At 35.9% G+C, this 26,672-nt stretch overlaps 1 protein-coding gene across 6 annotated transcripts in view; it reads right to left on the bottom strand.

The window, feature by feature from the left end:
* Nucleotides 1–26,672, bottom strand: part of Obsc (Obscurin) — a 155,310-nt gene that overhangs the window by 114,584 nt on the left and 14,054 nt on the right. For 5 of the 6 annotated variants that reach the window (XM_089648953.1, XM_089648960.1, XM_089648975.1 and 2 more), the window contains exons 1-3: nt 9,980–14,656; nt 9,696–9,811; nt 2,907–3,071 (exon numbers count right to left, since the gene is read on the bottom strand). In XM_089648953.1, the coding sequence (XP_089505079.1) occupies nt 2,907–3,071; nt 9,696–9,811; nt 9,980–14,641 (4,943 nt within the window). In that variant the 5' untranslated portion in view covers nt 14,642–14,656. Of the gene's footprint in view, nt 1–2,906; nt 3,072–9,695; nt 9,812–9,979; nt 14,657–26,672 lie in introns of those variants that run through there. The other variant, XM_089648983.1, reaches the window with a different exon arrangement.

Genomic DNA, 26,672 nt, shown 5'->3' on the forward strand with positions numbered 1-26,672 from the left:
GTTCCATTCCGTGACCATATTTAATTATTTTTAAGGCCCTTTTTAGGGTGTCTTAGATAGGAATAGTTTATACAATTTTAAACAATTATATTACAATTGTACAGTTTTTTTTAAAGTTTGTACATAACTGAACTACCACAGTAACAGTCTTATTAACTTCTTAATTCTTATTAATTTATTTATTAACCCCTATCGTGCGGCTGGCTACATTTGCAGTCCAGAGAAATTAGCACTACCTTGAGTTTGATTGCAGTGTGCAGCGTGTTCAGCGTGTTCCTGTTAAAAGCGGGACTGCAAACCCTTAACCAATGAATTGACTGAGTTTATAACAATCAGTTCGCACAACAACATGTGTTCGAACAAATACTGATATTGTCGCGTTGCGTCATGATATTTATTAAGAAAAGAACACGTATTCTCGATATATTCTGAATGACTAATATTTTATCAGGAATCACTATTTTGACAGGATCCTCTTTCTCCGTGTAGGGTAGCAGAGCTGCGATCTTTTGAAACTGCTTCTATCATCGGTTGAATCTTGGAATTCGAAATACTCCCTTCAAGATTTTGTTAGTTGATGTGGAGGGCCGTTAAGTTGGTTTTAGAATTCGATCATAACTCGAGGTATCGAAGTGTCGTAACATGTAGCTTGTACACATGGAACACGGCGTAAACATGAAAGAAACTTATGCGAGGCGAGGCCTGTACAAATATAAAGAAGGAATGAGTTACATAAATACTCAGAGTAATGCCGCAACAGAACCTACTCAAAAGAGTCTTGGATTATTTAAACATTTATCGGAAATCAAAGTCAGGACGATGAAATATGGTGCCACATTTTCGTAAATTTCTTCGAAATATTGAAATTGTGATAAAATTGAAATAAACAAACTTTAAGTTCTTTGAAAATCACTGAATTTTTAATTTTTGTTTTATATTGAAATCAAACAAAAATACCTGTCAAAAGAGCGTTGAAATATTCCTCTAACCACTTAATAATAAACGCGTTTTAATAAAACATCATTTGTGTAAATTTGAAATCGGACCGCTAATAATACCACTCCTTATGTAGGATGGCGATAAGGTTGAATTTCCGCTTAACACTATCCGCCAGCTTTGATTTTTGGTAGAAAAAAATATGGCTCAAAAAGCATGTTTTTATTTTGTTTTACGAAGTTTGGGAACAAATATTTAAATGTTTTGCGATCATTTTTTAACTCATTTTCCTAATCGTTTTTTAGATCACTTTATTTGCCATATTCTACAATAAAGCAATGACAAAAAATGGGTTCCTAAGGTAGAGATTTTGAACTTTAAAGCAATGTTTATTGGCCAGATACTTTATTTTCTTCTGGGCTTATAAAATGACTTATAACCTTAAAAAATGCTCGATTACCTCAAAGTCCAAGATGTGTTGGTAGTGCTTTGCCTTAATGTTGGGTAAATGGTTGATAATGAAATATAGTTATTTTATTAATCTGGTAAAATTATTCGTTTTCCTTTTAAAAACGGGACTAGAGGCCTATATTGAATGAATTGACAAATTTCATAACAAAATAAGAGTACCTACAGCACGAATATGTTATGTGGAAGTAGGAGCACATGTTCGTAATAATAATAATAGGTACTTTCACATCTCCTCCATTATATTTATTTGGGCAAGGCCATCTGCATTGAACACGTGTTCAGAAATATTATGAATGACTAATATTTTTCACAGTACAGTTATAAAAAAGCCGTACTCATTTTTCTCCATGTACAACATTTGAAACACATTTATTAGAAAGCGGATTTGATTTTAATCCACCTTAGTATCAAAAAATATCGGAAGAAAATAAAATTTGTATAGAACTGCTGTGTAATAATTACATGTTCAAAAACAGTTAATGTAAAGCGCAATGCTTAAGGCTAGGTAGTTTAAATGACACCACATTTAATTGTCACCAAATTGATCATTCACGCCATTTAGATTGTTTGACATTTGGAGCCGAAACGGGACAATAGTTTTTTTGTTGTTCCTCCTTCGGCAGTGTCTCAAACGATATTGTGAACAACGACATATACATTTGTAATAAATATAAAAAATTGTATCATCTAACCATCTAACGGAAGGATCATATTTAGGGATGCTGTATAGAGTATATTTTCAGAGAAAGGACATATATTATAAGGGTTGTTGTAGAAGGGACGCAACAAAAATGTAACAAAATATCAATCGTGTAATTCTCCGCGTGAACCTCAAACACCTCGGCTAATTTTAACCGAAGGTTATTTTTGTCTTAATTGTTTGTTCTTCTAAGACTTTCCTGAATAGATGACTATAGTGACAGATCAAAGCTTTGGGGCAATAAAAAATCACCACGTGCCAAACAATGAAAATCTCGCACCGCGAACCATATCAACCAATGAGAATTTTACAAAGAACCCGTCAATTTTTTTTACTGTACGCTTTCTATGCGATATCTACTTACGAAAGTACTCCGAGAGTAGTTTTTTTCTGTCATGTTTTAAATATTTTAAAATCTGTAAATCTAATAAAAACAATGGAGATGGGCCATGATATTATTAGATCTAAACTGTGCACACAAAGCATGCCGCCAACATCGTTCATCCATAATACTGTAAATTGTATCAACAATCAGCGAAACCCTGCCTTCAGTTCTACTTACATAAATTCTAAATACCAAACACTTAACTTTCATTGGCTCCGCGGCTTTGAAAGACTGTGCAGTTTGGTTATGACCGAAGCACGGTGACAATCGGTGTGCTTTCATGTCATATATTCCTTTGTTTCTATTGTCAATAGAAACAGCTGTATTTTTACGCAATGATGTCAAACAAATCTCATTAAAAAACATTGTGTGTTTTCAGAAGAACGTAAGATGTATGAAGTTATGTTTCCTTACCATCCCGGCCTGGGCGTGTGTACCGTCACTGCGGGTTGTGGCTTTTGTCTAGAATCGCTGTGTGTCCTTTTGGGTCTGATGGCCAGTTTGTGTTTGGCGGCGGAAGTGTCCAGGAGAGTGGAGGTGGACACGCCGAGGTCCAGCTCGGGGTCCAGTCGGGGCTTTCTGGGAACAAATACCATGCGTTGTACTACTTGGAGCGGTTAACAGGTTCAGAGAGTGATTAGATAAGGATAGTCTGGGGTTTGTGAGTGAAATGATTGGTTAGTTACATAAACAATCATGTAAAATGTATATTTGTTATTTGAATTCGACCGTATTTGGTGTTGGTTTGGCAAGTTTAAATAGTCCTGACAGTGATGGACATTCTAGTGTTTATGAGTGAGATCATCAGTTATTTAAAGAAACAATCTTTAAGTTAGAGAATCAGTTAGTTGCACAAATAATAATAGGTTATGAGTAAGATAATCAGTTATTAACATAGTGAGTGAAAGAATCAGGTAGTTACATAAATAATCATGGGTTTATGAGTGTGATAATCGGTTAGTTACATAAATAATCATGGGTTTATGAGTGTGATAATCGGTTAGTTACATACATAATCTTGGGTTTATGAATGTGATAAAATCGGTTAGTTACATAAATAATTATGAGTTTAAGTGTGATAATCGGTTAGTTACATAAATAATCATGGGTTTATGAGTGTGATAACCGGTTAGTTACATAAATATTCATGAGTTTATGAGTGTGATAATCGGTTAGATATTTTTATATACACAATCGTGGATTTATGAGTGAAAGAATTACTTAGTTACAACCACTCGATCAATTTAGATTTCTGGGTGTTCGGTTTCCGATTCAGCCATTGATGTAATTAATATCATAACTTAAAAAATCAACAAAGAAACTTATGAAATGCTTACTTGCACCTAGATTTCACCCTTAATCCCATATTATAAGACTTCATATTATTTTTTTAAACCTAAAAATTTATAAATATTACCTTCGTAAAAGTTATGTTCCCTAAAACAACTGGCCCATAATGGAATAGTCACTTATTGTTTAACAAGTGATTATTTCATTATGGGTTAGTTGTTTTACAGAACTAAAGTAGGACATTATAGGGACAGTCGTGGGTTTTCTGAGTAAGAAAATCACTTAGTTACACTTAGGACGGGTTGTTTCGGAGAATTTGAACAATTCATCAAATTTCAACGTTTATTTTCGGGTTCTGTGAAAGTCCTATTCAAGTTCTGTTATTATATCATCATAGGCTAGTTTCTTGACAAAACTGAAATAAAAACAGAACTTGAAAAAATCTTTCGCAGAACTTTAAAATGAACGTTGAAATTTGATGAATTGTTCAAATTCTCCGAAACAACCCCTCCTAACACTTTCTTAAGACTAATAAAGATCACAAAGTATGAAGAAATTAAGGAAAGAAGCTAAATATAGAGGATGTAAGTTCATATTTGCAAATAACTTTAAAATTAATATTGGTTTGGGTAAATATTCGGAATCGCTGGACAAGGATTATATGAAATATTTTTAAATAAAACCTTTTGATTTACCTTAATTACTATAAAAGGAATCTTCCTGCATTTGGGATATTTTTAATTTTAGCATTTTAATTTTTAATTACGTAAATCGAAAATTCACTTTCGTTGTATGGGATGACAGCTGGAATCGCTGGAATGATTTCTGTTGATGACATTTTCTCTGGTTGGTATTCCTGATACGAGTAGCTAGAATTTGAATAATTTCAGAATGCAAATTCTAGTTAAGTACTGTTTTGGCCAAACTCGAAAAATAAAATATTTTTATGTTATGTTACTTAAAAAACTTATATTTAGGTATTATTATAATTATTGTTTTATTTAACCTAAACTATAGTATTTTTTTTTAATGAATTTTTATTATTCACAATGTACATTTGTTAACAACAAATTACATTAAACAAATTACATTTGTTAATAACAAATGTACATTGTGAATAATAAAAACTCATTAAAAACAAAAAATGTCTAGAAATTGTTACATAGTGAATGCCAAAGAAATACACAAAATTGTAAACTATAGTAACCTAACCTATAATAATCAAACCTAAACTAACCAAACCTAAATCCTAACCTAACCTATATCCTAACCTAACCCACAGTAATCCAACCTAACCTAACCTAACCTATATCCTAACCTAACCCAACACACCTAAATTAACCGATAATAATCCAACCTAACCTAATCTATAATAATCCAACCTTACCTAACCTAACCTATATCCTAATAATAATCGAACCTAACCTATAATAATCGAACCTAACCTACAATAATCCAACCTAACCTAACCTAACCTAAATCCTAATAATAAACCAACCTAACCTATAATAATCCAACCTAACCTAATAATAATCCAACCTAACCTAACCTAACCTATATCCTAATAATAATCCAACCTAACCTATAATAATCGAACCTAACCTACAATAATCCAACCTAACCTATAATAATCGAACCTAACCTACAATAATCCAACCTAACCTATGATAACCTCACCTTTTTTAATTTTTGTATTTTATAAAACATACCTAAATATCTTTATTTTATTTTTCGAGTTTGGCTAAAATAGTACCTACCTAGTATTTGCACATGGTATAAAATATAGCCACTCGTATCAGGAATACCAACAAAAGAAAAAATTATCAACAGAAACCATTCCAGCTGTCATCCCATACAACGAGAGTGAATTTTCGATTTACGTAATTAAAAATTAAAATGCTAAAATTAAAAATATCCCAAATGCAACCAGATTCCTTTTATAGTAATAAAGGTAAATCAGAAGGTTTTATTTAAAAATATTTCATATAATCCTTGTCCAGCGATTCCGAATAATTACCTTGGTTTGTTTTACGTTTAGATTATACGAGTACATTGCCGTGAAAGTAAAGTTAGTAACCGAGATCATCCCTGAATATAGCAGGTAACTAACTAAATTAAGAAATAGAATTAAATTGATTTTTTATTAAATTTGAAACACGCAAGAGTCCCAACTGCTCCCAGCCGTCTGGAGACAGTGATACTATAGCATCTCCAGGTAGGGAGGGGAAGGAGATGTGAAAGAGAAATGTGGGGAAGTACCTGGCTATTCAGATCTGACCAATTCTGAGTGGTGGTCTTTCACCAGGACGATACTGAGAGTATCTTCTACTCTGGAACGTGCCACAAGTGGACACAAGACACGAGATATTATAACAGGTAAGTTAAGTAAAGCGCACTTTCGCAAAAATACATTCCACCAAAGTTGTTATCAAAAGTGTGAGTTCATGCTTGAATGTACTCGTATATGAAAGGTGAAAATTACACGAAAAATCTACTTAATCCTGAATGATGAAATATTACTTGCATGCAAATAAATTTGTTAAATTAAAAGTTTACGTGGTGATGAAAATCACTATGAACCGATATGATTACTAACCATCTTCCTCCAGGTGAAAATTAATGCATTTTGTGAATACATTTTCAGATATTTATGGCTATTCTTTCATGAAAGTACTTTGAAAGATACGAAACAGAAATCAAAAATCTCCATTCAATGAGTTGTTTTCATTACACGGAGCTTAAAATTACTCAAGTTTTCAAATTATCTCTTGTAAATAAATATTCAATCTGGAGAGCATTCCGGTCGTGTTTAGGAGGATTTTTCAAATACTTTTTCGTGAAAGGTTGACGGCGGACTTCAGCGAAATATCAGAACAAACATATTATAATTGACAGCTGGCATTTGAAGTTCTCTGAACGGGAAGTTTTCTAGCTAATTTTCTAATCGCTGCTCCCGACGTGGGCATTCTGTTTTCAGTGAATCGTGGAAATTCTGAAAACTTGCGAATGTAGGTGGACAGTTTTTTGATGATTTATTAACGTGAGATAATGAACTTTACGGATTTGTGAAAGTTTACTTAAAATATTGGTTTTGATATTGAATTTTGAGAGTTTTTCAGAGCATGCATTATGAATGGGTTGAAAAATCAGCGGGAAAGTGATGGTGCTGGTGGAATAACATTGAGTCCTCTTGATTTCCATGCAATTAAAGCAGCAAGTGTGGAGTTTTCTAAGTTGTAAGAAACTTTTTCGGCATTAATGTCCAAAGTACCATAAACTACTCGAACGGTGAGCTCAGGCGTCATAGAGTCGGCAAAACTTATCACATTGCGATATCTAGTTTGACACAACTATTCTCAGCCCGCATTGTCACTTTCCATCTTGAGCTATGGAGCTTTGACTTGTTTTTGACCGTCAAACACAAAACACCACTATCGTTCTGTATTTTTTAGTATATAATATATAGCTCTTAAATATTACTGGACTACCGATGTTTCAATCTAGACTCCAATGTTTTCAGCATTACGTATGTGTATGTAGATATGAGATTAAATTGGCGTTGTGGCAACTAAATATCCCAAAAAATAGGACATTCAGACTTTCAGGTTTAAGGTACACATATATTTATATCCATCTATATATTTGTGCTTACAGCAATCTTTCATTTAAGCTCGCTCACTAAGGTAAGGGAAGGTATACGATTGAATTTGAACGGAGACGGAAGTGGCAGAACCACTAGTAGTAATGCATGAAAGGTTTCCGTCTCATCACAATTTTAGCCTCTTAGGTATTTCTAACATTTTTTTATACGCAAAGTATTAAGAAATATCATTCGTTGAAGATGTAAATTTAAAAAAAATCTACTGTTTATTTTCATCCATCGCACTGAGACAGCGAAATAATTATTCAGGCAATAAGTACAAGTTTCCACAACAGAAACATACGAATTTTAGAGACCAATTCGAAGTATGGTTGCATCTAATGCATCGAATCAATCGTTCAGAGCTTCGATAAGACCATTTCCATTTCGTATACCGTTGTTTAATGGTATGCCGAAGCTATGCGTTCCGCTAGAAATGTCAGCCGGAGCGGAGTCTAACAGGCTGACTGGCCCGAGATGTGGTGTATTTATAGCAAGATGCGTGATATATTTCTGTTTGCCAGTGCACAGTGCACGCGCTAGAGATTCATGATGCACGAGACATTGCACTTTCTGCGGATGTAGACTCTTTTAAAGTTGCAATCAAAGTCTCAAGTTACGCTGTTTTGTTGGAGAAGTAAATAAGATTGACACGGTGTCTCCTGTGTCGACTTGGTGAAATATTGTTTGATCACTGAGACAGTTAGAAAATTAGGGTAGCAAAATATTGTCTAAATGGTGAATTGAGGCAGATAAGTACACAATGTATTTATGTGTTCAAACGCTGATTCAGAAATATTTGGGTGAAGTGTTTGTTGCTATAAAAATAACGTATCACAGGCTTTTGATGATTGTTATTTTTAATTTCTGTAGCAATTCTCTTTGGGCGTGAGAGCTTTTGCGTAGCAGGATTCTAATCCTACACTAATAATTGATAAATCAGAAACTCGATTTGCCTAAAAAATTCTGGAACGCTGAATTCTAACGTAGTGAAATTTCCAGCACATTTTGTGTCATTTCAACTTCATTTCCATCGTTAGCTATGGAGATTTCAAATACCTTCTTGGTTTCATATTTTACAATTACAATTTTTGAATGCGTTTAAACTCGGGCGAAGCCGGCTAGTAACAGTGGTAACTGCTAGTATCCAATAAATTGAATGACATAAAAAAGAAATTATGGTATACATATTTATTCACTTAACAAAATTATATTCATTTAAAGTTTGTTATTAAGTTAACGTTCTCGTTTGAGATAAGTTTTCCAATTGCAACTGCAGTTATACGCTTCAGTCGTTTTAATTTACGACCCCTTCACGAGACTGATTTAATGATTTTCTCTATCCAGTTTAAAACTCCATTTAACTCATTTGATTTACTGTTAAAGTAATTAAATATTACTCTTTCTAGTTAGTTTATACTTTAAAAAATAATACAATCTATCCCGTTGAAAAATAACGATGTAAATATTTATATAAAAACAAAAACACACAGTCTTTTCGTGAGTTTTCTACCCATCATTAAGTCAATACTCTACTAGCTTCAGATAAAAAAAATTATGTCTGTGCAGATAGACAAACAATAGCGTGTGTTTGCTTAAAAGTAAACTTACAACATATGGTGCTATTTTTCATATTTCATATCTACATAATATAGAAATATAAAAACACCCGCGTATTCGAATGCAACGTTTTGTCAAAATTTCAAAACAATCGATGAAGAATTTTCGGATTTTGAACAAACGAACATTTAATTTTTTATTTATATAGATTATAAATATAACATTAAGATTTGTCTTAGGTTTTTCTTAAAGCATTACATGATTTATTAAGTTAAAAATGTTTTTTTTAAGCTAATAAATGAGTTGTAATTAGAAAAGCAGGACAAAGAAGTCATTATAAAATCAGCACACTTTTTTAATATTCGTCTTTGTAAAATAAAGAAACGTTAATCTGATGTATTTCCTATTCTGACCGGGTGACAGAGTCGGAAATAATTTCTCAAACGAAAAGTACCATGACGGCGTGACTCACGCGTGCAAAAAATTGGTAATAAATTTGAATGAATTGGAAACATCGTTTAAAAATTTGAAAAATATTTCGTCCGAAGAAAGCGCATTGAAGTATTACATATAAAGATGTTGATATTATAATCTCGAATGATAATTATACAAGTTAAAATAATAATTCAAATTCATTCATTTTATTTCTTAAAGGTTATTGCAATATTTTTGTTGGGCATGCGATGATTATTGCATTTCAGAATAAAACTTACTTGGCACCAGTTTTTTCTGATGATTGAAGAATCTCGACGATATCTCCAGCTTTCATAGACACTTCATCATCTCCTTGAGCTGTATAGTCGCTTGCAGCTACCACGACGTCATCTACCTAAAATAAATAAAAATAAAACGTGAACATTTAAGAATGTCAATAATTTATTAATTAATTAACTTATAATATATTTGTTGATATGTGGGAATTTGCTTTAAAACACACAGCTTACATCGGGTTCACTCATTTTTTTCAAAATATTATTGATCGAAGTAGAAGATTTACCTTGTCAAATATCAAACTCTCTGTTTGACAGAGAGATTCCAATTTTCTAAAGCTGGGTGTGTGTGCGATACTTTCATCATTTCCAACAGAGCTTTGGAAAGTGTCTAATTGAACTCCTCGCTGATTCTTCACCCAACCTCCCAACCTAGTCATCCTCACATCATCGCTCATGCTACTGCTGCAATCTGTCATCGATCGACTGTCTAAGTCATCGTCGTCTTTCGCCACCTCACAGCAATACATTGAGAATCGAGTCGCTGTTGGTTTACTTAGTCGAAGTGCTGAGAATACGTGCAACGGTTCAAAATGATTGATTCCTTTTTCATCAATCAAAGTATACGCTACTTGCCCAGTAAGTACAGCTCTACTCGATTCCCTAGGAACGACTGCTTGCAAGCCCTTTTTCATAATCAAAACTGTTCCTGGATGCTTCTTTCGCTGAAGTAGAAAATCTTCCATTGCCAAACTATTTTCGTTGTGGAAGAGTGTTATTGGTACGTCTGCTGAACTCTGTAAGGGCGGTTCCTCAGGTACAATCATGAGAGCTGCACTCTCTCGTACAAGTTCTCTGAATTTCGGATCTGTTCTCGCCAACTCTGGGTCGATCTCTAATTTTCTCAGTGCCGAGTTTAGGCTCGGTTGACGTTCAGCAAGCTGCCTCATTACTGTCAATCTTCTCAAGGTGTCCAACGTTGTTGCATCGTTTGCTAATTTTGTCATACTCTCTGGATCAGATATAAGTACCAACAAACTTGCGGAAACTGCATGCATGCCCAATGTTTTAGCGAGACCCAGAGATTGAATGAGTAATTGCTTTATGTCGTCGTGAGTTCCGTTTGATAATAATTGATTAAGCTGGGCATCACTTGTTTGCCTAACAGCAGTTACAATGGCTTTCTGTAATGTTTCTGTTGCTTGTTGCTCTGTGGCCAGACAAGCAGCAGTTTCTGATATGTTTTGTAAAACATGTTTAATGAAATCAGAATTCGACTTTGATATATTTTTAAACGCAGGACCTAGACAACTTTTTTCGTCGCGAAGAACGAAACTGAGTTTCTCTACAACAATTTCCTCATTGACTACTTCATTTTTAACCATGTTATTAATAGCTAATTTCAGCATTTCAACTTTATTTTTTGATGAGTATTTCTTGATTTGCTCGCAGAGATGGTCTTTTTCTTCTTCATTTTGTAAAATATTATATACTGAAGATATGAAACGCTCATTCAGTGATTTTCCCAATATTTTGTCAATGGAATTGAGAACGCATTTATATTTATCTTTATGATTATTGTTATTGTTCAATTTAGACTCTTGTTCGCATTGCTCAGCAATTACAGTCGCAGCGAGCACAGCTGCCGCTATAGCATTTTTAATATTCTCTATATTATTATTATTTCTCTGGTCTTTTGATTCGCCATTGAAACCATTTTGATACACTTCGTTTGTATTATTTTTGTTTTCATTACAAGACGTCTTATTTGCTTGGTCCGATTTGTTTGACTCTCCGTATGCTTGGTTATTTACATTCATGCTCATTTCAATGATCGATGTTATAATAGTTCGAAGCTGATCGGTGACGCCTTCTTTAAATCCGTATGTTGATATGAAAGATTCTAGCAATCGTGAGTTTTTCGTGTGTTCTAAAACTATATCGATTATGGGTACTTCTGCCGGAACTTGCCTTCCAACAGACATTCCAGCTTCGGACAGCTGTCTCAGCATTTTAGAATCAATACTCAATTCTCCTCGAGTTGAAGCGTCTCCTCCATGAACTTTTAAAAGTTTTAGTTCTTCTGGAGTAACAACAAAGCTTTGGACGGAAAACTCTAGCCCTTCATCACCTTCAGTTAGATCAGGCGCCACGAACTTAAGGCCTTCAGCGGTGTGTACAATCTGGCCCGGAACAAAAGTAACTCCGCGATCATTGGCCTCCACGACTCTACCGGGGACGAATCTAGGACCTTCTTCAGTATCAACAACCTGCCCTGGGACAAAACGAGAACCTCCTTCTTCAGTAAATATAACCTGGCCTGGTATAAAAGTCGGTCCGGCTTTGGTTTCCACAATTTGACCAGGTACAAATCTTGGTCCCTCTTCAGTTTCAACTGTTTGTCCAGGGACAAACTTGCTGCCTGTTTTAGTCTCAACAACTTGGCCTGGCACAAATTTAGGTCCATCCAAAGTTTCAATTACTTGACCAGGGACGAATTTTTCACCCTTTTCTGTAAAAACTATTTGTCCCGGTACAAAACATTCATCTATCATCATGCCAGGAATAAATCTAGCTCCATCTTCTTCACCTTTAATTAGATTTCCTGCTACAATTTTACCCTTAACTATGGGGCTTTCAACACCAGGGAAGAATTCTATTCCTTTATCGGTCTGCACCATATGACCAAATACACACACAGAATCACTATTAACACACATAGAAAAACTGTCTATTACTAGTCCCGTAGGAGATGGTTCCATAAAAACTATGTCTTTTATTGACCTGGCAATTGCAAATTCTATTTCTCCATTTGGTCCTACTATTGTTTTACCCGGAATAAATTTGTGCCCTTCGGGTGTGTTCATAATCTGTCCTTGGATAAACTTTGGACCATCTAATGTTTCAACGGTAGTTCCCGGAATAAAGTTATTTTCTACCGTTATACCAGGGACAAACATCGGACTACCGTCGTTTAAAGTAATAGTCTGTCCGGCCACAAACTTAGGCCCTTGTTCAGTATTCAAAGTTGTACCTGGGATAAACTTAGTATCGTTATTTTGTGTTATATTTTGACCAGGAACAAATTTCCACTCGGAATCTTGGCAAATATTTTGTCCTGGAACAAATATGTCTCCATTTTCATGTTTGACTGTTTGTCCAGGAATGAACTGTGGTCCATCATTAGTCAGCATTGTTTGACCAGGGACAAAAGTGTTTTTCTTTTCAGGACTCTTTGAAATTTTTCCTGGAACAAATTTAGGACCATCTGCCGATAAGATTGTTTGACCTTCAATAAACTTCATAGTCCCATCTTCGAGACGAATAGTTTGACCGTGTATAAATTTTTCTCCTTCAGACGTTTCCATTGTTTGACCAGCAACAAATATCGGTTCGTTTGTTTTGTTACTCATAAAAGTATGTCCTGGTACCAATGCAGGTCCACTAGGAGTATAAACAGTAAATCCGGGAACAAAAACTGGTCCCGCTGGAGTAGATACAGTTTGTCCAGGGACAAATTTATCCCCAACAGGCGTACTAATTATTTGTCCGGGAACAAACTTCTTTGCAGTATCAATATCTAATGTCAGCCCGGTAACTTTATTCACTTTGGAAGATTTACCACTTGCTATCATTTTAACCATTTCAGGAATTTCATCCAAGAAAGGAAGTTGTTCTTCGGAGTCAATGCCGATATTGTTCAATTTTTCTTTGACATTGGCAGTGGTTTCTAAACTTTCTGACGATATTTTCTTAATCATGAAGAGTAATTCTACATCCGGTTCTTCAGTAACAGGAGAAAAAGGTTCAATAGATGGAACGTTTTCAAAACCAGTAGTTATTTTTAGAATTTCTGGGACGGTTTTATGAATTTCAGTTGTTATCTGCAATGGTTGTGCCCTTATAGGCTGAGGCAAAGTTGTTATTCTTGGGATTCCCATCGCAGCTGCAGCTTCTCGCTCGAATGTATCCCAATCCCATGATTCTATTAAAGGTCTCATTAAATTTCTCCAGTCTCCATTTGGCACAACTGAAGATATGATTTTAGATTTTTCAATTTCTACTTGTTTTTTAACTTTTTTAGCTTCAAGTTTCTGATCTAAATCTATAACATCGTTTTTATTTTTTATTTTTGGTGCTTCTTTAAGTAACACAGGTTCGATTATCACTTTTTCTTCTTCAGGTTTAGGTTTTTTGATAACTTTTTTCTTGGTTTCTATTTTGTGTTTTACTTCTTCGAGTTCTTGAATTTCGGCCATTTTATCCTTTTCTTCGAATATTTTTTTCATTCCAGCTAGACCCGGAGTTCGTTTCCGTTTCTTCCTTTTTTCTAGTTCTTCATTTTCGATAGTCCTCAAAGTGTTTTCGTTCGGTCCTTCGCCTTCGTAGAGTTCACACTTTTCATCAAAGTCCACGAAGTCCATGGAAACATTACGGCCTTGCTTCATTTTGATAAGAATGGTATCTGAATCTTTAGCCAGCATCACGTCTCTGACGTCTCCATCTCTCACGGCGGCTTCGAGGCCAGCGGGGAATATGAGACTACAACTTCGTTCCTGAACGGTGTATACGAATCTTCTGTCTTCGGCGATATTCTTAGTGCCGATCAGATCCAATAATGACTTTTGAGCCTCGTTGGATGAGTCGAGAACGGGAAACACATATCTGAAGTCGGCTAGAATTTGGTGTTTTCTGGTGCCGTAATTGATTTCTGGGCCATAATGGTGGGGTCCTAGTTCACCGGAAACGTTGGTGATTTTGCACTTGGCCTTGTGCGCATCGCTGGAGGACAGGAGCACAGGGATGTAGTGGTGCGAGGGCAGGCCGTAGGACTTGCCGGTGATGCGGCAGTAGCGGCGGGCGTCGGCGGGGGAAATGGGGGGCAGTAGGGGGAAATAGTTGGGCTTGGGCAACCCTCGGCTGCAGCCCGTTATACGACAGAACGACATCGTACACACTTAAAAATTAACTAATCGACAATGAAACTTCTCTAAATCATCTTATATTTCACAACTAAAGATGGACTAAGGACAGTCCCAAACGCAACGGTTTTCATTGTAATAATGGAAGTTCACTGTTTTTTAAAACAACACATTTATCAAACAAAGTAAATTGCTATCAAAAAATAACACTGAGAGATTAAAAAACACAAACACTTATTTAAGAGGATATAAAACTTATGGTAGTGTGAGTATATTATTTAATGATAAGAGATAATAAGAAAGTTGAATGAATTCATTATTAAAGTTTGTTTGCTATGACAAGCGGAAGGAGCGAAAAGCGTCGGTTTGGACACGGGAGACGGGTGGACCCGGCGGCGGTTATCGTTGAACTGATCCAACAGCTAAGGGACGGTGGCGTCGCGACGCCCTACGCCGCGAGAGCAATGCCCCACCGGAGAATTTCACCGGAAATACAGGATGTTATTTTCATAGATATTCAATATTTACGTTCAAAATCGCAGAATGATTATTTTTCAGCCGTACATTCCATGTCATCAAAATGAAGTAGACGTTAACAATAACATGTTACATCGTAACTGTACGTGTATTATTTTATTTTTGGGATTTTTCTGTACCTAATTAAGAATATTGAAATTTAAATTGAAAGACTAAGTCACCTTATTTATCATTGACATATAAAATAGTTACAGACATCGATATAATGTTACATATTACAATGTTGGTGCGTGATGTAGGTAGGCATATTGTTAACTATAAAGCAGAAAATCAGTTTAAATGTCCCAGTAAAATTTATTTACAAAATGGTGTTTAACATTTTATCTCATAAAGTCATTTTAACCATGATGGAGGTACATAGAATCAACCCTGTCAATATTACGGCAAGACGGTTTAAAAAAATTATGTTTATTTAAAAAATAAGAGTTAAAATGAATTATTAAAAATAATTGATACACTGAATGATTTAAAGTGATGCTGTATATAGTTTGAAGATGAAAGCTCGGGGAACATGTCCGTCGTATTTAATAATAAACACACGTGCTCCAATTCAAATGGTGCAATGTAATCTTGATCTTTCAGGCGACAAGAAAAAGCTCGGTCCTGTAGAAAAAAGGTGAGTTGAATTCCCACAGCGGCGGAGCCCGTGACGTCAGGCGAGGTGCGCAAAGTCTCAGAACGCCGAAAGATCTGGAAAGAGTACCAACCACACAACAAAAAGCACAAAACCACTCCGCAGTCACGCCTTACAATGATACATAAATAGTCTTGATAGTTTTACTACGTGCCAAAGATTTCCTCTGTTATTTGTACCATCGTGGACAGAACTCGAAGAGATAATTTTAGCATCATCAGGAGTAGATTTTTCTTAGGCAGAGGAGTTTTCAGCACTAACCTTTAAGTTGTCGCTTTGATTTCGTATGTGTGTGTGATTTTTTAAACAAAACTTGGCATGCTGAGGAGCATTGTCAAAAAGAAAAGCGCAGGAATAGATTCTACTACTGCATGGGTGTAAGAGGGGGTGCGGTAATCGCAGACGTTATTGTAGGCGTTTCCATTGACGTTTAACGTTTGTCATTATGAATATTACGTTAAGATTCTTTTGTAAATCAAAATCCAAATGTAACAGTTTCTCATAACTTAATTAAAAAAATAAACATTCCCAGCTTACGAATAACCCGATAACTTAACACTATTTTTTCTTCCATCATTATTAGCGGATTGTGCAGGGATGGAGGACTTACAGAGGATTCAGCCAGACGCCTTAGATCACCTGACGAAAGACCGCACGGAGAAAAATAAGTGTGGCTGATTTATTGAAATCCCGTTAAAACGTGATGGCAATCCATTTCCTGATAAAATATTGGTTCATGTGTTTATGAAGGTTTTCTTTTCCTGAAAACTATGATGCGACAAAAATAGTATTTTTATGAACACGTGTTCCGCCGTCCTCATAACACATTCGCGTTTTACTGATACTTCCTTAGAAAATATGTCAATTCATTCGTTGAAGGCGTGCAGTCACTTTTTTAGCGGAAAAACGAATAATTTTATTATTGATTATGATTTTAAATAATTATGCAATATTTTATATGAATACCTAAGTTTTCTTCTTATAAAGCTTTTATATTGGGTGTTCGCTAGGGCGTCCCAAAAAAATTAAAGTTGTTATTTTTCAACGCATACCCTCCAATTTTGTTTCAATAATGACAAAACACTTATAAATAAAATTTCGTTTACTTTGGACAACTGCAACCCGTGCCGACTTGCATCGAAACATGTTAGTACCTACTTGTACATTAAGACGCCCGCGAGCAAACGTGTTGACGAGCTTGTAGTAACTTCCTTTTTTGTTAGTAAACGAATATCACTCATTCAGGCAAGATGTCGTTAGATTTACGCAGTTCTAAAAAGAGTTTATTTTTAATAGGAGTCTTAAAACACCAAATATCGGGTTCTAAAGTGCCATCTAATGGACAAGTTCTTGAAGTTTTGCTCTACAATATCCGGGATGTGAATTTAACTGTAAATATATACCAAATATAGTCATAGTTGGTATTAAAAGCTGTGTTTGAAGTAAAAATCAGTCAAGTGACTACAAGCCCTGACATCCCACTCTTCAAAAAGTTTCGAGATAACTGTAAAAATTTTGATCCCGATAAAATTCAGTGCTACAGAGAAAATCTCACATTGCACCTAACCGCTTCCGAAATCGATGATTTGCCTGACTTTTACCGTACTGCACTGACAACAAAAATACTTGGAGATGACTATGGAGAGTTGTTAGAGGTCTCTGTGATAGTTTTACGAGAAGATACAGCGAGAAAATTTAGGTTTCGGCCTCCAGGTGCTCGATGGATGGCAAAGGCGTTTTATTCCTTGAAAATATCATTACTTTGTGCGCAATTTAATATTACCGGTAAGGATAAGGCGGCACTTTTAGATGTTTGCCTATTCATAGTAACATTCTATATCAAGCCATGGGCACAATGTACCTATTATAACAGTTTGTGGGGGCAAGAACTGTCTGCCAGCCTAAAATAATATTTTAATACGGAAACACTGTTTCACGGATGGCAACCCGACGTGAAACAGAGCTCGCTGCCAATCCATTACCGACGAGCATTCCTGTTTCTCTGATCTGACCTGGCGGTCGACATATTTTGATTCCTACTAAATCCTTCTGATATTCTAATCGTGTAATAGTGTAACGTGTTTGCAATAAACTTAAATTATCAACTACATCTGTTTCACTCTATCATAACCTACACTATACACATTTATTGGCTGTTATACAGGTAAGTATACACGCACCACACGCTAGCCAAATTGGTGACCCATCGACTCAGAACAATATACCGACTTTAGTATTTTAAAATCATTTTGCAACATTCCGTCACCGCCAAGGATCAGAAAAGAGAAACAGCAATCCCGGGCAAGATCAGTAAGTAAAATCCAATTCATATATCTCTTACAAATCAATTTTTTAATATAAATGCTAGTAAATGTCCCGGTAATTTAAGGAAATATACACGTGGTATAGTTCCCATCAATACCCTATTTTGTCAATCAATCCCTAGCTTGAAATGTTTTACTATTTTTATGAAAATTAAGTGCGTGTTAAAATTAATTTCAGTGAGAACGATCCTGAAATCAGGCTGTCAACAACGTGGCTAACCATGGCATCATAATCTTGCGATGAATTACAACCTACCCACTACAACCTACAACGGCAGCATCTACTCCCCGGACAAGGAAGATGACGCAACAATCCACGTGGACAACCTGCAGTTGAACAAGCCAACCTACCCACATATCTCAATCAAGTAACCTATATCACGATTTCTTATTGCCATTTCGCAAAACAATGAATTGTTCAGCATACCTACATAATCATGTTTTAGATATACATTATTGTAGTGATATTAAGGTTATTGTCCAATAATTGCCAAACCTTACTTTGAGGTAATTTAACATCATACTATTTTGTAATAACAAATTTAAATTATTATTGCACTATATAATAATAGCGCCATATTTGCATATCGGTATTTCACAATAACTTACGTGACGCGGTTTGCGTCTTCACTAAAATACAATACAAACGCGAACTCGCTAATAACTTGCTAAGATATCCGGTAGATGGAATAGATTCTTACACAGTATTCTCTAGTTTTTTTTTGGATTTTTTATGTCTTGCATAACGTATTACGTAACATATTATTGGAAATGACCTCATCGGAAGAAACAAACATACCTTCATCGTTTCAAGAACCTGTAACAATTTCTCAAGATAAGTTGAACACAATGGAAGACCAACGCGCAGGACATTCGGAAGCAAACGTGCATCATGTATCTGTACGCCTACCAGCTTGCTGGAAAACCAACATAGCCTTGTGGTTTGCCCAGGCAGAAGCACAATTTTCGAATTCCAGAATTAAGGAAGACTTTACCAAATACAATACAATCGTCGCGGCATTGGACTCCGAAACACTACAATTGGTTAGTGATATAGTAATCGAACCACCGCCTAAAGATAAATATGTACGAATAAAAACTGCATTGATTGAGCGCCTGCAGGATTCGGAAGAAAAACGCCTGACCCGTCTACTCACCGGAATCCAATTAGAAGACAGAAAACCCACTGGACTTCTACGACATATGGTAGAATTGGCGGGACCAATGCTTAACAAAAGTGCGATAGTGAAGACTCTTTGGCTGCAGCGCTTGCCTCAACACGCCCAAGCAATTCTATCAGCACTCCCCGACAACGATATAGATCAGCTAGCTTCGGCCGCTGATAAAATTTTAGAGGTCTATCAGAAACCTGAATGCAGCGCGGTGGAGGAAAACCACAAACCAGGCCGTTGGCATCCCGAATCAGCATTAAACACCATTCTACAAAATCTACAAGACCAGATTGTTTCTTTAACCCAAGAAGTGAAACAACTTAAATTGTCGAAAAGCAATCAGAACGACGACCAGTCTCACAACTTCCGTGGCCGCAGGTACCAAAGCCCACGTCGAAGAGATTACTCCCAACCAACAAGTTCTTCTCGGCAAACTACCGCTTGGAGACCCAGGTCCAGGTCTCGCGGCAAATCTCCTATAAAGAATCTCGGATATTGCCAACCGCATGCAAGGTACGGCGACAAGGCTTACCGGTGCTACAAGCCATGCACATATGCTAGCACGAACGCGGGAAACGCCAACGGAAGCCCACAGTAGGGACGTGTGAACTTCCATACAACAGTTGTCGTCTCTTCATTTACGATTTGGAAACCAGACAGAAATTTCTAGTAGATACGGGGGCAGATGTTTCCGTTATTCCTAGAAATAAGGACCACCGTACGAAATGTATAACTTCTGACAATTTTCCAACAACATTATATGGCGCAAATGGTAAACCTATTAAAACATACGGCACACAAATTACAGAACTCAATTTCGGTCTACGCCGAGCAATGAAGTGGCGCTTCATCGTAGCGGATGTATCGAGAGCTATACTCGGAGCTGATTTCCTCCATCACTACAACCTGATGGTGAATTTAAGGAAAGCAATGTTATTGGATCAATCGACAGGACTACACATCAAAGGCACCACTTTCAAAGGACCTACTTCTGGCATCTCTACAATAGCATCATCACAAAAGTACGGCGATATCCTGAATAAATACCCATGTTTAACTCGACCAAATATGAAAATCCCGGAAATTAGAAAACATTCGGTCACACATTGTATCGAGACCAAAGGACCCCCCGTTACAGAACGTGCCCGCAGACTGGCACCAGCCCTTTTGGAAGCTGCTAAGAAAGAATTTAAATTCTTAATGGAACAAGGAATTTGTAGACCATCTAAAAGTAATTGGGCAAGCCCATTACATATGGTGAGGAAACCTAATGGAGAGTGGAGACCATGCGGTGATTACAGGCGATTAAATGCAAAAACTGTGGCGGACAAATATCCTATTTCGCAACTTCACGACTTTTCGCACAAACTATTGAAAGCACGAATCTTCAGCACTATAGATCTCACTCGAGCGTACCACCAGATACCAGTTGAACCAGAGGATATCCCTAAAACAGCCATAATCACACCATTCGGCCTATATGAGTTCACATCTATGCAATTCGGCCTCTCAAATGCTGCACAGACCTTTCAACGATTTATGCACGCAGTTACCAGAGACCTTGATTTTTGTTTTGTCTACCTGGACGATATCCTGATAGCCTCAGAAGACGAAGAAGAACACAGGAAACATTTGGATACTCTATTTAAGCGACTAGCCGATAATGGCCTCGTTATAAACGTTTCAAAGTGTAATTTTGGTGTGACAACTGTTAACTTTCTAGGTCACACAATCACTTCAGAGGGAATGACACCGATCAAAGAGAAAGTCAAGGCTATTACCGACTTTCCGCTGCCAAAAACTGCCAACGGATTAAGACGCTTCCTAGGAATGTTGAACTATTATCGCAAGTTCCTCCCAAATTCCATCAACACTCAAGAAAAACTATTTAACTGTATAAAAGGATACAAGAAAAACGACAAGCGTTCACTCATTTGGAACGAGGAGCTGACAGCAGCATTCAATGATTGTAAAAACCAACTCGCGAATGCAGCCCTCCTAGTACATCCAGATCCCAACTCAAGAATTGCCATCATGGTAGATGCCTCTGACATGGCAATTGGAGCTTCTTTACAACAATTTAAAAATAACACTTGGGAACCTCTCGGATTTTTTTCTAAGAAATTTACAACACCGCAGCGTAAATATAGCACATTCGACCGTGAACTAACAGGTGTCTACGAAGCTGTAAAATATTTCCGAAACAACATAGAAGGTCGCACATTCACTATCTATACTGACCATAAACCTATCACCTTTGCCTTCAATAAAAAACGAGCGTCTAGTTCTCCACGCCAGGAGAGACAACTGGATTTTATTGCGCAGTTTTCTACAGATATAAGGCATATTTCGGGACACCAAAACACAGTAGCTGACACTCTATCTCGGGTTGAAGAGATTAATAGTCCTACTATTGATTACAAGGAAATGGGACAAGCGCAGAGTCAAGACGACGAATTAATTAAGGCAAAAGATGACTCCTCCCTATCCTTACGACTAATGGTGATCCCTGGCACAGACACATCAGTATGGTGCGACATCTCGACAGGTCATGTCAGACCTTTTGTACCACTAGACATGCGAAAAACTGTCATACAGAGCATACATGACGTATGTCATCCAGGCGTCGCAGGAACAACTAATACGATCAAACAACGATTTGTATGGCCAAACATGAAAGCTGACATAAGATACTTCGTGAAGCACTGCATCGCTTGTCAGAAAGCAAAAATCTCCAAACATACGGTTGCCCCCCCGGCAACGTATTTATTACCAGAAGATCGCTTCAGCAACATACATATTGACATCGTAGGCCCATTGCCAGCTTGCAACGAGTACCAGTACCTATTAACCATAATAGACAGATTTACCCGCTGGCCCGAGGCAATTCCTTTAAAGGACATTACAGCCGAGACAGTAGCTTCAGCACTGACGAACCACTGGATCGCACGACATGGAGTACCGATAACCTTAACTTCGGACCAGGGTCGTCAATTCGAAAGCCATTTATTTAAAAAGCTTACTCAGAAATTCGGAATTAAACACTTAAGAACCACAGCGTACCATCCCCAAGCGAATGGAATTATAGAACGTTGGCATCGTACTTTAAAAGCATCTCTCATGGCAAGTGGTGAGCAAAACTGGATGGAAACCCTTCCACTTATATTACTTGGCCTGAGATCTACTGTTCGTGAAGAATTGAAATGTTCGCCAGCCGAACTTACTTATGGAAGAACTCTTAAACTTCCCTGCGACTTCTTCACAAGTACTCCACGAGAAGAACCCGATACTTATATCGGACGTTTACAGAGGAAATTTGAATTAATTAAATCAACCCCTACCTCTAATCACAGCTCAAGAAAATTTTTTGTACACTCGGAACTTCCCGTTTCTACGCACGTATTTCTGCGGACAGACAGTGTTAAAAAACCGTTACAAAACCCATACGAGGGACCTTATAAGGTCGAGGAACGAAATGACAAGACCTATGTCATCACCATTAAAGGTAAACCTAAGCGCGTTTCGATAGACCGCCTGAAACCAGCCTTCGTTCCCACCGAGGAAAATGTTCCAGATCATGTATCTATTCCAGACTCACCTGAAGCAAAAACAACAACAAGATCAGGCCGACAAGTCCATTTTCCAAAAAGATACGGTACATACTAATGCATAAAAAAGACATAATTTTCTCACACATCGCCAAATTGGCATCACACATAAATTTTCTGTAACTCATGATAGAAACATTGATTAAGAATCTACTCTTGCTATCGATTTAAAGATTGAATTTCATATACCTACATTTATTTTTCTTTAAATTACTGTTACATAGATAATATTTAAGCGTTCAAGTTCTTGATGAAAACCTGACCTTTATATTATAATTACTTTGCAAATTACTACGTTTTTTATCATTTTATAAAAAACCTTATTACGGTGAATACTTTCATCCTTTAAAACCATGAAGTAATACCATGTAATCGCACAAAGTTACCTAGCTAACTTTTCACTTACCATATTATAGTGCAAACTCATATACATATATTTTCTTGGATAATTATCCATTTCGCTATATGCGACAACTTTTGTATAAATCTTGTTTAGAAATAACTTACCACTATATGTGATGACTATGTTATAAATATAAATACTTTTAACCATGCTACATCAAATATTCCCAATTATGCATCTGATGTAACATGTCGTTGAGACATATATGTATTATTATTAATTTTTTTACAGAATTGAACCATTGTCATTTGTTCGTAAGAAAACATAGCCATTTGATAATATTATCAATACAAACACATTCTACGAACATATGACAGTTGTTTTTTGTTATATTTTTAGTTACCTTGTAATCTCAAAGATAAACATTTAGAGTTATGTACTCACAGCCATGCTATTGCTAAATGTACTTTTACAAAAACATTTAAATATGTATTTTTTTTCCTTTTTTACACCTTTTTTCCATAACACGGATATAAATAATTTTATAATATAGTGACATTAATCGTCGTTTCCTTTTGTTCAAAGATTGAAGAAACACTTATGTTCATACTTTATACATTGATATCATGTTCCTATATTATAAGACAAATTTGTAGTTATTTAAATATGTACTAAATAATATTTAGAATAATCAACTTTAAAATAACTCAATAATTGACAACTCATGCTCCGAACACTGTTTGTAGACGCATTATTAAAAATATATACAAATGGAAATAGATTCCTACTTTTTATTTTATAATTAACTTATGCTTAATTTCATAATATGCTCCGACAACACTGTTCGTAGATGCATTACCATATAAAAAGGTTTAGATAAGTTAAATAATAACCACTTGTGTCAAATGTTGTAATACCATTTATTGTTTTCAAACATTAAAGTATTAAATGCACTCTGTTTGCAACTTTTGGTTTTGAAAATAAATACAAAACATACAATTGTCGATGCAGTAAATGCTCCAATTATAAATATAAAATTTTGTCGATGCAGTAAATGCTCCAATTATAAATATAAAATTTTGTCGATGCAGTAAATGCTCCAATTATAAATGTAAAATTTTGTCGATGCAGTAAATGCTCCAAGAAAAACATACAGTTCGTAGATGCAGTACATGCTCCGAACATGTAATTATATCAACACATTTTTAAAAAAAGGATTTAACTTTCAAATAATGTTATTATTAGGAATTTGTTCATGACTATGCGTTCACAAACATATAAATGTATTGTTCATAAAGTAACTTCACCATTTAAGAGATATCTTTCTGAACGCATAGGCTTATGTTATTTTGCGATGACGTCACACACCGAATTTGTTTATATTATGTAACCGACGTCATGCAAATTTTGTGATATGTATATATTTTTTCTAGAACCCCTAATTTTTTCTTTTATGTATCGTTGACACTGGGGGGAAGGTATGTGGGGGCAAGAACTGTCTGCCAGCCTAAAATAATATTTTAATACGGAAACACTGTTTCACGGATGGCAACCCGACGTGAAACAGAGCTCGCTGCCAATCCATTACCGACGAGCATTCCTGTTTCTCTGATCTGACCTGGCGGTCGACATATTTTGATTCCTACTAAATCCTTCTGATATTCTAATCGTGTAATAGTGTAACGTGTTTGCAATAAACTTAAATTATCAACTACATCTGTTTCACTCTATCATAACCTACACTATACACATTTATTGGCTGTTATACAGGTAAGTATACACGCACCACACGCTAGCCAAAAGTTAAAGCACCTTACCAATACTTGTGCTTTTTGAAATCGATGAAGACTTACGAAAAAATTGTTGAAAACATCTCAATGGCAGGTTTACAGAAGTTCAGTAAGCATTTATGGTATTTGACCGCTGAAATATCTATTTTATCGCTGTTTGACGACGCTGTGGATCAAACAACTAAAATAAAAATAATTTATCAACCCATGACAAACGTTACATCCCATCGAAGGAAGATCTTGATGGTAAATTGTATGGTAAGTTTATTAAGTAGTTACAATTATGTTTGTATTGAGGTTTTTGTTTATAAAGAGGTTTTTGTTTATATATAAATATCATAATTTTGTGAAATTTGCTTCAGAGAAAAATATTTACGACTTCATTTCAGTCAAAAGCAAGTATTTGTTTGATCGTCTGAAAATAGATGCCAGTTTTCTTAACGAATGCCCTACGATGTGGTCAAATAATGCTTCGTATCAAGAAGCCAGAAAGAAGGTGTCGTCGCTGAGGGTAGTGAATGATACAGCTGAGGGAGCTGTTAAGTTAATGAAAGATTTTCATGGTTTAATCACGGTCGAAGAGGAACAAAAACAATTTTTGTTACGATGCGTTCAGGAACACCGGGAGATTTATCCTGACTGTAAAAAACAAACTTTAAAGAGAAAATTTAATCAACAAACCATTTTGAAATATAAAATACTACATAATTGAACATTTGTGCATTTTTTTTTTTATTTATCCGACACAAATGAAAGTTGAAAATCCTTCCATATTAACTCTGTACCATATGTTTGGCATCAAGTCGGCACGGGTTGCCAGTGTTTGATCAAAATAATATTTATTATATGAGTTATTGGGATCAAATGAAATAAAATAAGAGGGTATGCATATTTAAATTCATGAAAAAAAAATCTTCCTTATGTCCTGGGACACCCTAGTGTTCGCATCTAAAATCCTCAACAAATCTTTACTTGAAATCAGAATATCTGTTCTTACTGAGCTTGAAAAGGTCTTGAATGTTAACACCATATGGTCGGACATTTTACCGCCAAATTGAGGTCGGAGCGCGGGTGTTTTTTTAAATTTTAGCGCCAAAATTAGACTTCCGCCAAATATTCATATCTTATGATCTATTTGATATTTTTCTATGAAACTGTCAGTGTTTTACTTTAAAAAGATGTCTCTATTTATTTACTTAGCAATGTATGTGTAATTCCTTTTTTTATGAACAAAAACTTTCTACTCTCTTGGGAATCATAGAAAAAACAGTATTTCACAATCGAAATAACATATCAAAATTTATTCATACAAAATTACAAGATTATTTAGAAATTTTCAATACATATAAAAAAAAAACTATAACCTAATAGTGCTTCAATGTGTGATAGCGTTCGAAACACTTTCCTTTATGCAGGGGCACATTGCAAAACTTGCACATGTACCGCGTTTCACTGCGTAGTTTGTGAGCGGAACATACGCGACAACGATTTTAATTTTTTTGTTGTGTTTTAAACTCATTGTATTGACAGGTAGATAGATCGGGTACCGCCGACAATAGAAAACACATGACCCCGCACCCATTTACAACCCCTTGTTTACAAGTTTCCCGCTCGTTACTGCTTTGCGCAACAAAACGAGTAAACTCGTCT

The sequence above is a fragment of the Hesperophylax consimilis genome, chromosome 3 (assembly GCF_061612785.1).
Source record: "Hesperophylax consimilis isolate HC1 chromosome 3, BYU_Hcon_1.0, whole genome shotgun sequence".
NCBI lineage: Eukaryota > Metazoa > Arthropoda > Insecta > Trichoptera > Limnephilidae > Hesperophylax > Hesperophylax consimilis.